Source organism: Saccoglossus kowalevskii, chromosome 20 (genome assembly GCF_978046115.1).
Source record: "Saccoglossus kowalevskii chromosome 20, keSacKowa6.1, whole genome shotgun sequence".
Lineage (NCBI taxonomy): Eukaryota > Metazoa > Hemichordata > Enteropneusta > Harrimaniidae > Saccoglossus > Saccoglossus kowalevskii.
In genome coordinates, this window is record NC_140660.1 from 21,447,886 (window position 1) to 21,464,748 (window position 16,863).

Sequence of the window (16,863 nt, forward strand, 5' to 3'; positions counted from 1 at the left end):
TGTAGCCAAACATTGCAGTGGATTGAGAAAGGAGAACCATGTGTGTACCTTTATAGTATAAAGGTGCTAGCCACACCACTGTTAGATATAATATTATTCATAGTTATGGCTTGAGATAATTACATTTCAAAGATCACATTTAGAATAATCAGCGTATTAAGTAATGTAGTGGAAAATTGCATTTGCATATCAATTACAATCTGCTGAAATGCATGTAAACACACAGTGGCCTTTGGTATTGTAAACACATATTATATCATAATATTACACTACAATAAATCAGTATGTTTTACTCCAGCAGTACTCGTTCATAAATAATATTTTTCTCCAGTGGTGAATTGCTAGTCACCAAATAACTTAAGTTTTTAACATGTCATTCAACGTAGATACAACTGCTGAATGAGTAATGAGAATAAGTGTTTGTTGAGGCAACCAGACTGTGCATAAAATCGTGGTTACGTTTACTGTGTTTACTTGCATTGCAAAAAAAAATTGCGACCCTCCCCTTTACACAGATTACTGTAACCCTTGCACGAAAATCAGTGACCACCCCTAAAAACACCGACCTACCCCCTCCTGTCCTTTCTGTCCAGTCCCTTAAATGTCCCCAACGTTAATGAATAACATTGATTTTGGTGTTATATGTAGCCAAATATATTTATAGATTTACCTCACACGTTGAATGGCAATTAACTATAAATTGAAATTTGTCTGTGTTGCAAACTGTTTAATAACATTTAATTCGATAAAATATGGCTGATCGCTCCAATTTCTTTATCCGGTGCTAAAAAGGTTTATGATATGTAAGTTGTGACATGGAATTAGTGGGTATTGTTATATCAATCTTGATATTTTGTGTATTTTATTTATATTTATTTCAAGTATTAATGTTATCCATATCAACTCCCGTTTATTGTCTTATTTCGCCCAGTGACTGAACTATTCACAACTCAAAATGTCCATCCTCCCACAGAAAGATTTTAGCCACATTCATCAGCCACGGGGACGGTATAACCAATTAAATTGTTTATTTTAAACCCTCGAAAAGGAAAAGTGAAAATGTAGTCGAGAATCCCTTTCTTATCTACAGTTCGTAAACATGATGATGAAACACTGTAAACACCGAAATATGTAGCTTGAAGCACATAAGACGTACTTAAGGTAGCGAGACTATTATTTGTGTTGAAAATTACGATTGTCACATTTATTTATTAATTGATGAAATGCACTATAAACTTTCATGTGATAAAGTCAACATAACATAGAATGTCATGTAAGTTGGTTAAAATGTAGATTTTCTGAAGGGAAGCAAGGCAGCCTCAGTAGTGTTTTCCAAAATCAACAACACAGGTTTAATCTGTGTGCCTATAAGTTTCAAAGATAAACTCAAGACAAAGCAATGTTAGGAAGTGTTATCAGTAGCTATCTGACACACAATGAGTGTTTCCAAACATTTGAGTGGTTTGTCTCCGCCCCTGTTTGTTTCACAGATTAGTCATTTGCATATGAATGTGTCAGACACAAGGTCATACAGCCACTGAAAAAAAATCATTGATTTTGGTGTTTTCATATGCCGAATTCATCCAATTATAGCTGTCCCATTCTTTTATTTTTTTGGTTTCCAATAGCCTTACACATTTGGATGTCCCTACACATGTTAAAACAGACCTTGATGGGGAAACAAATTGATTGTGCCGATAAACAAGTTTGAAAATCTTTGCTGTTACTTCATGGACGTTTTCTAGGAGTTTCTGTTTTTCAAAATACAAGGTCTTTAACAAAAAATAACGTATACTTATTGTCGTCGGATTAACACAAAATTTTCACAGCTTTAAGGTGACAGTGAGTGGAACTTGAATGTGTCCAGACAAACTATTTCATCGATTATTTACCAACGAGTTGTGGTTTAAGTTGGGGACAATGCGACTAAAACAGTAATTGAAATTCAGCACACTATTTTTTAAAACGCGTTGCTTGAATAAAACTGACCAGACACATTCAATTTACCAGACTATTGAACAACTAGGAAAAGTGAAATAATACTTCTTATCACCAGCATAAATGCGTAATTATTTTTTTTACAGAAAAAGTAATTTTTCACCTTTGATTGAGTAACACGTCGTAGAACGCAGATACCGGCATGCAAAATACACTTGTGAAAAGCTTGAAATCTGGCGATTCTAAAAATATATACTTTCCCGGGTCTATTTGTAGTCATTTAGTCACAATTAGAAGATGAAAACAAGTATGCAAATAATAGTCCCGCTACCTTAATCACGTGGGCAACTGTGATATACATGACGCCCTATTGTATTGACTGCCGTAATATTCAGCGGTATTCGATTTGTTGACACGGGGTCAAATAGTAACAACATACAGAGCACAACTAGGAATGCATGGATAGAATGACTATTTTTCTAAAATTTCCTGTGTCGATTACTTCTCAGTAACGTACGTGACCATTGTCGACATTAACAAAGAAACTACCGTTTCAACATCTGATATTTTACTTGTTTTTGCCAAAGAACCAATGCTCAAAAACAAATCAATGAAATGACGTCATGTTTACTTTATAACGTTTTATAACAACTCTATTTGGCAATTCTATTTTCGAATTTAAATACTAGTTATATGCGATTTATTTGTTGATACAGTTACACATATGAGGTCAGTCGCGGATAATACCTAGATAACGTGTGACATTGCGATATTTTTCTTACTGTACGTGGTCGAACAAATATAAATTGATGAAAAGATAGCAATGCTTATGGAATATTTATTCCATGAAAGGTATGATGATTTTCAATTCATATAATGATATTGGCATATAAAAAACAACTAAGGGATATTTGTTTTGATAGCTCCATCATTTCCAACTCGTCAATATAATTTTCAATTTGGTACTAAACAAATTAAATGGCCAAAATACATACAGTAACATAAATCATAACATCAGGTCATTTATCATATGATCATCCTCTACTTTAACTATACTATAAAATAATATTATGTTTTTCTACATGGATTCCACGAGAGTTGGAAATCGTGAATCCCATAGTCCCATAATGGTGTTATCACAGACACAAATTCATTGATTGAACAAATCTTAACACAATCGTATTTAATGTGCCTTACTCACAATAGCAGGTAACTCCAGCTTGATTGTCTTGACAATTATTACAAGATACAGTACTAGATATTGTACAATCATTAAGTGACGTGGCTGATACGTCACAACTGATATCACATACACTCACTGGCAGATTACTGGCACCATATTCACTGTTACTCCACGTCCACATTACATCTACAAAACCTAGAATCGAACAAACATTAAAGTGCCGATTGAAAATAAAAAAAAATTATATGTATATGAGTATGAAATGTTTGTACAATAGATAAAATAACAGTATATGTTAACCCATATTTCTAATAAAGGAAGCATGTAACACATATTCAGTTCCTATTACCTAATTGTTTACACACAACCCTGCTTCAATCGAATCCCATTTCTGTGCATTCATTGCACATACCAATCCCCATTCACCATTGTCTCTTCTTATCTCTACTCTTCCTTCAAATGGTGTGTGACCTCCTGATAGTCTCACATCAACTGAAACATAAAAAAGTTGTGTATTTATATAAAATATATAAAACCAGCATGTGATAACGAACTAATTACATTTTTTTACGAAAATTCATATTTCTGACGATGTAAGTTTATGTTCACATCTCATTCAATGTACTAAATAATAATAATTCGATTCGAGTTTCATTACCACAACTAGAATGGTGGCATGGAAGCTTTGAGAAAATGCACTGTTAAGTTAGATTCTGGAATTGAAAATTCTGGAATGTGATATTAATAGTAGTCGATATGGCATGTGACGTCATTTAGGGAATAATGGAGTAGTTAAGCAGCACGAGTGTCCGTACCTGAAATAATCTACGTTTCGTTTTTTTATTAATTTGGAAAGATAATTAATTCAAGTCAATACGAATCAAATAATTACTAGTATAATAGAATGTGGAGACCACTCCTCATTGACTATTCGTTGATATACTTGAATACGGAAGTAAGGGAACGGTGCAAAACTCAACTAATTTACACACAGTGTAGTTGGGCGGGTATAAATACGGTGACTAAACACTTCAGCCCAACATAGTTATTACTATCACAATGATTTAGCTTTAACAAGGTTACTGCGTTTAGAAATAGTGCACTATAATAATTCAACAAACATTTTTACTTCCTCATACGGATTCACGGTCGCGACGTTCCCAACAAGTTGGTAAATACTGACACGATTGTAATATACAAATAATACATAGTATTACCTTGTGCATGTACTACAGATATACATACATATATGATGGTTAATAACAGTGAATACACACGTAATATCGTCATAATCATTACACTGTACAGTACTGAAGTCACACCAAGGTATTATAACCACAGTTCGTATTGACTCTACAGTGTGACATACCAACAATAGAAATGGATTGGTGCTACTGATATGTTAATATATATTCTTTTTGTCATGTCTCGCCTTGCTGGCAAGGTTACGGGGTAGACGGTACATCGTCTTTATGACTCCCGACTTCGTGAATGATGATCGATGATTCAAGGAATCGAATTTCTTGTTAAAGTCTGGCAAAAGTAGCACACATTTTTATCACTAGCAATGAGTCAATCCCTATGAAAACAACCGTTCACGAACGCACATTGACCAGGATGACCAGTATTTAATACCCTAGCCATACAGTAGCCTTTTAGGAATATTGTCCCGATTAGTGAATTGTGCCGAGTAGTTTTGTCAACTGTCGACTGTTCAGTCTTTGTGGTAGACCGCCAGGTGTCAAAGGTCAACACCTCGTCTCGATTTCATTGTATACCTATTTCTATTGTATGCGGGTTACCGATACATCGCATTATGTGTTTCAAAGGACAACGCTTGAATGTGTGCATATTAATCACCATGTACGTGTGTATATCCACAGTCTATGGACAAGGTATTGTTTTCATTGAGAATTTTCTGTTTTTAGAATCATTCGTCATAATTTTAGCACCAGCTCTTGTTCAGCGACAGTACTTCCTTATTTATTGATCACAGTGTACGCAGGTATTTATTTAAGAATACACCACAAAACGTGACAATAATAGTTAAGTATGAGACGATTTTTTGTTTGGGTTGCGTATAACTTTATAAATTGCTCGTACCACATAGCAAGTATGATATATACCTGGATCCATGGTGTGAGTATTATTTAAATTCTGTCGCCAGTTGTCTACTGCTGCTGTTTGTGAGGCAGCCAACAACATAACGTAAATATCACTCACTTTTACAAAGCCGTTGATCCATGGCTAGGCATGACCGTGTTAATGGTAAGCACAATGAACATGTAATAATTTATCTGAATTATCCAGCATCATTTAAAACTGGTTTTAAAAAATCGAGATTTAGTATATGCCTGAAATGGGTAATACATATATATACATACAATTCATAAAGAGTTGTTGCTGTGGCAACTTGTCAAAAGTGTTAAAACACGACGTCAAAAATTGATGATTGCGACAGCACATTGTTTTTTATTGCAGTCACCAACCTCAATAGTGTGTCTCAATCTAGTATTTCTAATTTTGTCAATTTGCTAACATACTCATTAGCATAATGAATCTAAAATGATTTCAAATTAGCAATATTTATATATTGTGATTCACTAATCTATCACGTGATCACATTGACATCACCATTAATAACATGACCAATAGGGAAGCAGCTAAATTTAGAAATCAAATAGTAACACGATAAAAGTGATAATCACAAAAGTTCTGTAATGCCTGTCTATATCGGAATACTTGTTTTTAAAATAACCCTTGCAAAATAGTATTATAGAATAGAAAAATTCATTTAAAGTATGTTACTGTTTGATTGCATTAAATCGTTCATAAAATAGAAATAACAAAGTATCACATTATTCATTGGTTAATAGCAATCATATCACTGCCGTGAAAAGTAACTTTGTATATGAATTATTTCTGATAAATCAAAGTACATAATAGATCGGGTTCACATTACAAAAAAGGAAAATTAGCGAAGACTACTGCAACAAGCGTTTTTCAGTAATATACATTTGACATTACGGAAATGATTCATACAGGTTCCAAAAAATCAGTCGGGATACTATTTGTATTTGAACAGTTGATTACACTGACTTCAGGCTATTACTATATCAATACAGCAATAATTAAACATTCTGTGTGACTGGTAACACTAGATTATATAATAATCACCAGTTTTTATGTTATAGTTGATGTGAGACTAGCAGGAGGTCTTACACCATTTGAAGGGAGAGTGGAGATACTACGAGATAATGGTGAATGGGGATTGGTGTGTGCAATGAATGCACAGAAATGGGATTCGATGGAAGCACGGGTTGTGTGTAAACAATTAGGTAATATGATAAACTGAATATATATATATGCAATACTGTTACTTTATTTATATATTTAGTATATATTATTTATGTTATATTCTAGACATGTGAACTTGTTTTTATTATCAATTGATAATTAATATGCATTCGATTTCAGGTTTTGTAGATGTAATGTGGACGTGGAGTAACAGTGAATATGGTGCCAGTAATCTACCAGTGAGTGTATGTGATATCAGTTGTGACGTATCAGCCACGTCACTCACTGACTGTACAATATTTAGTACTGAGTCTTGTAATAATTGTCAAGATAATCAAGCTGGAGTGACCTGCTATTGTAAGTATGTTTAAATTGTAAATATTACTTCTCGACCGTGAAAAACATTTATATGATTTGAGTTACGGATGGAATAATCTCAATGTCATATGTATTTGTGTAAGTAATAACTACAGTAACCATGGGAGCTACGATTTCCAGCTCTCCCAAATTCAATGGAGCCAACAATAATACTATTATATAGTTGACGATGAGAGTGAAGATGGTTATAATCAGACTTAACATGTAACAAAATATTATATGTCGTTTGTGAGATGTTTTTTCCTCATTTGTTTCCTTAAGTTGAATGTTAAAACACATTATTGTTTTTTTTTGTCTTGTTAATGCACCTTAAAAACTCGGCTGATCTGCACTGGCTCGGAAGATGAATTCTGATTGGCTAAAAAAACAAAAAAAACTTGTGGCGTTGAATGCACGTTCATTGTCAGTATTGTTATGCAAATTCAAACTAGCTAATCATTTACAACCTTCCGAGCCAGTGCAGATTAGCCCTAAAAACTTTATGCGATATATCTGCTTAGTATTGCATATTTAGTAGAAGTGTTTCATCGATCGACCCGATATCGACACTGTCACCCTACTTTAGCAAAATATCGTTTTTTCTAAACCTTTTAACCCATTTATGTTATAGGTTATACACTTTTGGCTGTGGTGAATAATGGTGACATTTTATTTCTTTAAACAAATGAGATCAATCACAGGACATTTGCGCCAAAAATAGTTGACTTACAGTCCGTCATATTAGACGATAAACGGGAGTTAAAATGAGTAGTATTTATTAAATATTTTCAGTACCTATTTATACTTGAAATAAAGATAAATGAAACACACAAAAATATAGGACAACCAGATTAATATAGGAATATACTCTGAGTCAATGTCATATCATACATCTTAAAACATAAATAATATATAATCTTTACAAACTTTTTCGTTTTATAATTCAACAGATGCAGAATTTGAAACAATCAGCAGTATTCCATCAAATTTATTTTCAAACGAAAACAGTCAAATCTTAATTTACACGAATAAAGTAAAGATATATGTGTATATATATTTTCTTAATGCGCTAAAACAATATTATTAATAAACGTTAAAGTCATTAAAATAAAATTAATCACATACTATTACATTATAGTTCCAGGTTTTCTAGGTCGTTACAAAGAAGGAGTTGGTTTAAACAGAATATTCCCACCGCCATCTAACATGTACACTCTTGGAAACTATATTACCACAATTCAAGGATGTATCCAGACATGTAGAGACAACTCTAAACCAATAGCAGTACTTGCCAGTGCAGATGAATGTTACTGTGGTGACAATGACACTGATTACTGGCGATATGGTGAAGCTGTGCCTGGAGAGATAATCAACGAATATGTATCCTATGGTACCCAACAATGTAGTGGAGATACTGGTACTGAACCTTACATACAAGGATGTGGTGGTGGTTATCAATTAGACGTCTATGATAGTAAGTTTATTCATTGAACCTCTCTTTGTAAATGTAGTAAACTGATGGGAACTAATTTCATAAAAAGTGTTAATTACAAGACAATATACGCAGTCACGTGTTTCCATTTCTGTCATATGTTGCCTAGTTATCTACCCAAAGTGACAGGAATTGTCCAAATAAGGAAAGATAGAAATATATCCGCTCGAATAATTAGTCGGTGTCTGAATAGTGTCAAAATATGACTGATATACAAATATATTATGCAAGCCTTGTCAAGTTTAGCAAATACGTGAAACAACAACTTTAATGACGACAACACATGTTTAATGTAGAATCGATATTTAGTTTTAAAACAAATTATATTATACCATTATTTCGATTGCCTGAATAATTCGTCGAAAGCGCGTTTTGAAATTTTACAAACGGTGAAAAATAGGCGAAACACCACTTTTCCGTGTTTAAAAAAGGCTCCAAACGAGAATCATTTTGTCGAAGGAAACAGAAATTGGCAAAAATAAAATTTTGTGCTACGGACGTAGCACGTACTGAATAAAAATGCATGATAATTTCAGAATTGCGAAATCACGCTTAGTGGTCGCCGTCCCCCAGGGAACGGCTAGTGAACCCGTTACGTCAATGCTCAAAACGCAATCGTACAACGTCATGTGGCATCTGTATTTTACCTATGCAAACCTTACTGCAGACTACACGAGTAAATCTCGCAAAATTCTGAAATAATTATTTATTTATTTATTTATTTTTGTTTCTACATTAAACATGTGCTGTAGTCATAAAGTTGTAGTCAATTACAGTTGCTATAATGTTTTTAAGCAATCGATTTTTGAAATTGTGGATGCATGAGTTGGCAATCTTGAATAATAATGTTTTTGCGATCCTGTAATTTATTACATCTGATCATCTTCTGGCTGGTCTGATAACTCATGTCACAGATTCAGTCACTCTGTAAATTTTTGTGGTGCCCAACTTTAGAGCATGGTCACTTAGACGGAGTTTGGAAAGGTAACCCCCAAATCGCGTTTTACAGCTACTATCAGTGCATGTGGAGGATATTACATTGGTGTAGTTACATTAGTTTGTTTGGTGTCGCATATCTGCATAAATTAATTTGGTTAGCACCAAAAGTGGTTGGAATAAATAGCTCAAAGATTTCGAGCACAGTCTCAAAATATAGAAGTGCTTATTTTTTGACTGCACTGAATTTAAATTCCTTATTGTAGGTCAATGTCGAAATGCCGATCTTTGAATAGAGGAATATTGCAATTTTATTACACGTTGAAATATATTTGGGCAATGATAATGTCATTGATTGGAAATGCTATAACTTTAATTGACCTGTATAACAATTTAAATAAAAAATAAATAGGCAGGGTTAGGGAACAACTCCTTAAAAAGTTATACACTAATTTGCATATCATTAGAATAGTATATCTACACGAAACACGAAAACGTCTACATTATTCGTAAGACAGAATCCGTCCCATAATGCGCTGTAAAATCAAATTACTTGCCTATAGTTCAACAGAATTGTAATCGTAATGTATGTTAATCATGTCAGCATCATTTCTTTACAGCTACTATCGGTGCATGTGGTGGACTGTACACAGATGACAGTGGTTATATATATTCCCCAAACTTTCCTGGCAAGTATCCAAGTGACCAGAATTGTATATGGACGATTACAGTTGAAGACAGCCATATAATTCAGCTTAGAATATTGATGGATAAGATAAGTACTGGTGATTACATGGATATAAGAGATGGTAATGACGTAACGGCAACACTGATTACATGGCACAGCATGACAGTGTACAGTTCTGGAAATATATTGCGGTTACAATTTTATTCTAACTCAGATATGAACACAGATTTTGGATTTGCGTTGACATATCAAAGTAAATCATTTTAAACATTTTTGTATCGATCATTTATAGAAAATGCTGATAAAGTTTTTTTGAATTTATGTATTCACACCTGCTAATGTTTCTGAAAATTTTACTCGACAGATAACTGCAATATATAGGGGTCTGTCTGTCAAATTTACGTCATTTTAAATTTAATCGATATTCAAGGAATTCTCCATGGGAAATAACGCATTTCAGTGGAGTGTATGGGTATTCTTTTTCTAGCCCGGCTTTCGTCCGGGTTCTATACGTCGCAATTGATTCAATGTAACTTTGATTATCTAAGTAACTCTAAACTCAGAAAATAAGATTATGAAATGGAAATGATTAATTAACGCCCACCGTTGACAAACATTGATATCCTGTCACGATATTTAGTGAAAAAAGCATATATTGTTCATAATGTCAGATTATTAAATTTTCATTTCGGTTAGACTGGCCCAAACCATTACCAGACCAGAGTTAAACGCAATATTTGAGTGGAGAGCGTACAAACCGGTCCATCATATTACAATTTCAATGTTTGCAAATAACACGGCAAGGATTGAGTTATTTTTAATTTTCACCATGTTGCACCAAACTTGAACCATGTGTGATCAATTAATTATTACACGAATCATTATATTATGATGTAATTGGTTGATACTATGTAAATATGGCAAGCTTTAATTGATGAAATTGACTTAATTGTTTGTAGACAGCAGAAATTCACTAACATAGACGAGATATTTGCTTTTAAAAGCTTACTCGAAATGTATATCTAGTGTGTCAACTCTGTCATCTGTGAATATACTGTCACCTAAAAATATCCACGTAATTGAAAACAGGGTATCATGCATGATTTTGATGGTATCGTTGAAACTACTGAAACGTTACCATTCAATGACAGTCTGTTTTTCTCGTTTCCCTTTTAACTTACATGTTTATTTTGGTGTTATCATGTGTATTTTTGACAGCTGTATCTCAGTGGAGTATTATATCCCCATATCCATTTTCAATTCATGATCTTTTCAATCCGTGAGAAAACATTTCTGATGACTTGTCAATGTAAATTCTTTACAGCTATATCACAGTGTAGTAAACCCAATATACACTCAAATCGACTGATGACTCCATCTCCACTTTCTAATCATTTCAATCCTGGAGACACCATTACATTTAGATGTATAACTGGTTATATATTGAACGGAGTAAGTGTTATAACATGTCAAGATGATGGACAGTGGAATAGTAGTGGGCTTACATGTACAGGTGAGATGATAAATATAGCATTAAATTTAGATGTACAATTGGTTATATATTGAATGGAGTCAGTTGTCAAGATAATGAAAGTATATATGTCTGTACAGGTGGGGTGATATAATGAATATTTATTATGCTAAAAAATTAAATGTTGAATGACAAATTTAATACGAAAGGGGTAATTCTGAATTATGTGTTGTGTGAATTTAGAATTTTTCTTTATTGTTCCATGAATGTGTGTTGAGAAAACATTATAGTTATAAATACCAGGAACTAATTAATGCAATAGATAAATTCGATAGTGTAAACTTGACAGCAACCTATTTGTATTCTCAGCTGTGTCCTGTGGTGTTCCACCATCATTTCCAAATGCTTACCATACGAATACTGCATATATCTATCCAAATACTGTATTCTATTATTGCAATGATGGTTACTATCATAGTGGTAGTGGTACACCATATAAACAATGTCTGGATTCTGGCAGATGGTTAGTTGGAATAGAACCACAATGTACAGGTTGGTTTATTTTATTTTTGCTATTTAAATTGAAAAATATTTAGTAGACACATTATGTACGTGCACGCAATTAATTTTCTATGTTTTTTATGTAGCCCATAATAACTTATTTTGTGGAACACAAATAACTGCATTTCCATATGACGTCATATATTATGCAAATTAATAGATAATTTCCAGATAACATGCAATTGAAAATTGTGATAATTCCTCACTATATATACATAATAGCTTTTTACATAAATGTACTTTATTTTACATATATAACGGTACTGCCAGTATTTTATCTCTAGTCACGTGGTGAACAAGAATGACCTTCCATTACGTTCGCAGTGTTCTTAGCTGTGATCAAACACGATTCATGATTTCTGTTTTAAATGTTGCTTCTGATAATAATTAGTTTTGATCTTCACATATTTCAGAGACTATTTACCCAAAGTATATATATTTTTATGTATATTATAAAATATTAATATTGTCTATAAAAATGTTTACTGCATTTTAGTTATAACCAGTATACCGACTTTAACGCCCAGTACAAAAACTCCTGATAAATCTGAGATAACTCAAACGACTCGGCAAAACGGACTCAGTGATGGATCCACTGGTAAGACAATATCCTTACTCCTCTCATTTCGCAATTTTCAGCTTTTATAAAATCTATTTACTGGTATATCGCATGTATTTCTTTGTTGACAAAGTAAACATGGGAACAATGTGTTCATTGTTTTGTATGTAACTTGCATGGAAATAAATAACATTCTAATGATTTTTCTATATAATCTTAGGTACTGGGGATACCCTAAAGTATAGTTCGACAACCAATGAGGGCTGCACAGTTATTTGTGATTCTACATTAAAACCAAATTTATCGTCAAACTGGAATGAGGAGAAGATAGAACAATTCAATCAGAAAGGTAAAACGACTATCAAATATAAACGAGAGAGTTACATACATACAATGTGTTTATGATATACATGTATGTCTTTATGCCGGTATTTGTTAAATCCGGGTTCACCAAATATTACGAAAAAAGCGTAGTGATAGGGACATCGACCCACATAGTTGTTGACAATTACACTGCAAAGATAACTGGTTTCACCCAAGGAAATACACCTTAGTTCATTACAGATAGTTTATTCATCTAAACGGTCAGCTGAGGTCGCACTACGCTGTCTATTCTCTCCAATAAAACTTTACGGCGTGGTAGAGTAAACATGCTAATGCCTGCATTACCAGGTGCATTACGTGATTACCAGGAATGTGTCTCAAAAAATAAAGAATTGTATTTGTAAAATTCCTGTAATATGTGTTTATTACGTCTATCATAAACCTGCAAATTGTTTATCTTAAATAATACTGGAATGTCATGTGATTCAAATGTGCATATGTGATATGATTATAATAACAATATGACGTGGCACTGGTGGACCATTTGAAATCATAGGGCTGGAAGATTTGAAAAATTGCAAGCTAGACACAGAGAGAGAAAAAAAATTCATGCATGGTGTTGCAGAAAAATGTACAGACGAGACAACGCGAATAAAAACAATTACTGGTCACACTCTTTTAGCCTCCCCCTAAATCCAAACGTTTGACCGCTTACACTTATTCTACAATACCATATCTAAAATATTGCAGGTGCTAATCCGGGTTTGTATGTAGTAGGCTTTGGTATTGTTATTGTCGTCATGGCAGTAGCCATAGTAACGTTGGTATTGCTGTATAGAAGAGCAAGGTAAGTTACATTGTTGAGTCAATCATACCAATTATAAAAGACAATTTGTGAGTTACTGTGTGACGTGGAATTGTCTGAATACGTCATCATTATCCGCCATTGTTTCGTCCTCGTTCGCAATTGGTTATTATAAAAACAACTAAAATATTCTTCCACGTATCCAATTGGTATAAAGCCATGTGTTTGCAGATAAACGTGAACTCTTGGAAACATGTAGTCCCTTTGAATAAATTTGATTAAACATGAGCCATTGACGGTGCGCAACTTGCACGAACTTTGAACGAACCTGCACTGCCGTAATCAAACAACATTTTGTTACTGTAAACAACATTTGACCCTGTATCTATCAAGTACATGTTCACCTTGAAGAAACTATCAGTATTAGAATGAAAGGATCCCTATATATGTCTAAATATAATCAAATTAGAACTTCATACAATTAACTTACTGTCAGTTGCTCATTGTCACTTTATCCAACAGTCTCAAATCTACCGGGACCGAGGAAAGAGAAATGACAAACATGGATAAAAGTAATGATCGTACATATCAAGACCTTATCACAACTGACCGCGTTGACAATGCTTACCAGACTTTAAATTATCACGACGAGAAAAATAAAACAGACGTGGATTATGTCAATACTCCTAGACCTGGTTGTTACGAGGAGATTGAATTGGGACAAGATGTATCGAAACAAAAGAAACAAGCAGATGACCATTACGCAGATCAAGACGAGTTAGGTAACGTGTCGAAAATACAGGAAGCATTGATCGTCTTGCAGCAATATGTTACTACCCATGACGTAGCAACTGATAGCGGGAAGAAAAGGGAAATGTCAGATGCGCAGAAGGCAATGACAACGTTAGTCAATTACGTAAACGCGCGTAAGGGAATATGAAGAAATTGAACGAAAGTTTTCACAACAGTAGTCTGTTCAGCGCTACGTTGATGACAATCTAAACATAAAATAGTTGTTTAGGCTAACATCATTTTACCACGCTTATATTCAATATTGTGCTAATGTATGAAATTTAATAACAATTGTATTACGAGAAAGATGGGCCATGATATTACTAACAATGCATGCAAAATGTTTGTTCTTTAATTCAATGCGGTGTTGTGGAGCTGTTCCAGTATAGTATAAACAATATTGACATGCAATGTGTTACGTTTGACAGAGACGTTCAACATTGATTAAACGACAACAATCACTGCAAATAAACTTATTTTCATTATAGTTGACTATTATTTAAACTTGGGTAAGTTTTAGGAAAGCTTTAACATTTTCATGAAACTGTAGCACAATGGCAATGTGGTTAGTTTTCATCAACACAGGCTGCTTCATACGAGAATAGAATATTGATTTGACACGCCATGCTGAAATCAGTGTGAAAAAAAACGATTCTGTATCAATAAACCATTCCCATTAATGGCGCCCTATAGCGGTAGGGCGTTTCTGTGGCTTCAAAATTAGTGGTGTAAATTTTCATCATCTAGAATATAGTCAAATCTTACAAAATATCATCTTTGATGATGGACGACTGAAGATCAGAAAGATATTGGACGCTTTACGGCATTTGTGTCATGCGTCATAGAAGCGCTTCGTCGCCAGAGGACGCGATTTAAAAGAAAGGTGTATTGACGAACACTTTTGAGAAATAATAGAATGAATAATCTAGAAAATAACATAACCGTATACTATTTTTTCACAAATGAGTAATACATCTCGCTTATTTTGGTCTATGGTATGTGAGTGAAATATATTGTGTTTAAGCAGAAATTAAATAAAATATGGGCCATTAGAATCTCGGATGATGACGGCAGAAACAGTGTGCAAAATAGTTGTTTTCCTTCATGTAGATTTCTGATATGTTTTACTTGATAAATTTACATTTTTTTGTTTTTAATTTGAAATTATTTTTTTCGAAGATTTGGGTGTGCAAATTTGTTTCCATTATTGATCCCTGCAAGATTTGTTCCCAATTCTGACCTCCACCTCCACCATCATTGTTTCAACTCACCATTATGCAATTATTACCAATATATCAGCAGTTCTCGTAAACCACAATAGGCAAGAGACATCTACAATGATATTATTTTAAAACATGTATTTTTATTAATAACTGGCATGTGTGAAACTATAGAATATAATTTGTATTGGTTTAGAAAATACGTATTATTTTGTTTTTGTAAGTTGCATTCCCACTTTGCAAAATACACTCTGATTTCAGAGACTTTTTCCCTTGAAAGTCAGTTATATTAGATGTGTTTGCCCGAGAGATAAGACTCTCAAGTACTCTCAAAATATAATAGACAGGGAAATAAGAGACAGTTATTTTATTATATCATATATTTTTTAGCTAAACCAACATAGTTTTTATCACATTTTTATCTTCTTTTCATGTTTTTGCGGAGTGTAAATTAAATTTAAATCTTAGAAAATAAATATGTCATTTTAAACATGTCTTTAAATATTCTATATAGAATTTATAAAAAATATCCGTACAGTGAAGCATATTTTTCAAAATAATCTTCTTCTGAGAAAATGTCTTGTTAGTAAAGAAAAAAAAATTGCTGATTTGACCATTTTACTCACCCTCCCACAAATATATTATGTATATTCCCTAACTCGATATGCCGTCGCGTGTGACTAGCGCCACCAACGCCTGTCGCCGACAATGACTAGCAATATTATAAACTGACCATTCGTTCAAAACATTTTGTATATTTACATGTTATTCTTACATTAAATTATTTAAAAATAAATTAAAATATCTGAATATCTGAATATATGTATATTTGAACGTGTCGTGGACTAGCTTTTTTGTAATATTAGAACAAGTACGAATGACAAGCTACAAATTACATAAGGCGAAACAAGGTAGTACTGTAATTTTGATATATTCTACGTAAATCGTTGAATATTATAAAACGTATTTCGCCATAACTCGCAATTTCTTGCTGTAAATATGGAGAGAGAAGTCGACTTTCTTGGATAATATTGCGCAGTTTCTAGTAAGTTGACAAAACGTTTTTTTAAGAAAGCCAAATGTAGCGGAAGCGAGGACCTACGAGGACCCTTGAAAACCAGGAGTGTCCCCAATATGCTGGTCTGTGTTGCTTAGCTCAGGTGAGATGTGAAAAGACGCTGGCGAATGCACCGGGAGAGGCACATGCATTAACGGAAGCAGCAAGGTTGTTTCTACATGC

General features: G+C 33.5%; 3 protein-coding genes across 3 annotated transcripts in view; 2 read left to right on the forward strand and 1 right to left on the reverse strand.

Annotated features, from left to right (window-relative positions):
- LOC144346275 (kremen protein 1-like) overlaps positions 1–4,472 on the reverse strand; it is a 49,086-nt gene extending 44,614 nt beyond the window's left edge. The window contains exons 1-3 of the mRNA XM_085494448.1: positions 4,339–4,472; positions 3,471–3,613; positions 3,140–3,316 (exon numbers count right to left, since the gene is read on the reverse strand). Of these exons, the coding sequence (XP_085350574.1) occupies positions 3,140–3,302 (163 nt within the window). The 5' untranslated portion in view covers positions 3,303–3,316; positions 3,471–3,613; positions 4,339–4,472. The remainder of the gene's footprint in view (positions 1–3,139; positions 3,317–3,470; positions 3,614–4,338) is intronic.
- Positions 4,473–7,930: 3,458 nt separating this feature from the next.
- Positions 7,931–10,188, forward strand: LOC144346287 (kremen protein 1-like). Its single transcript, XM_085494232.1, has 2 exons — positions 7,931–8,249; positions 9,824–10,188. The coding sequence occupies exons 1-2, from the start codon at positions 7,982–7,984 to the stop codon at positions 10,156–10,158; spliced, it is 603 nt and encodes a 200-aa protein (XP_085350358.1). The 5' UTR covers positions 7,931–7,981; the 3' UTR covers positions 10,159–10,188.
- A 108-nt stretch (positions 10,189–10,296) lies between these two features.
- Positions 10,297–16,113, forward strand: LOC144348768 (uncharacterized). The gene is made up of 6 exons (XM_085494231.1): positions 10,297–11,404; positions 11,732–11,914; positions 12,420–12,521; positions 12,703–12,831; positions 13,557–13,653; positions 14,134–16,113. Exons 1-6 carry the CDS (start codon positions 11,155–11,157, stop codon positions 14,549–14,551), a joined length of 1,179 nt encoding a protein of 392 aa, XP_085350357.1. The 5' UTR covers positions 10,297–11,154; the 3' UTR covers positions 14,552–16,113.
- Positions 16,114–16,863: the final 750 nt, after the last annotated feature.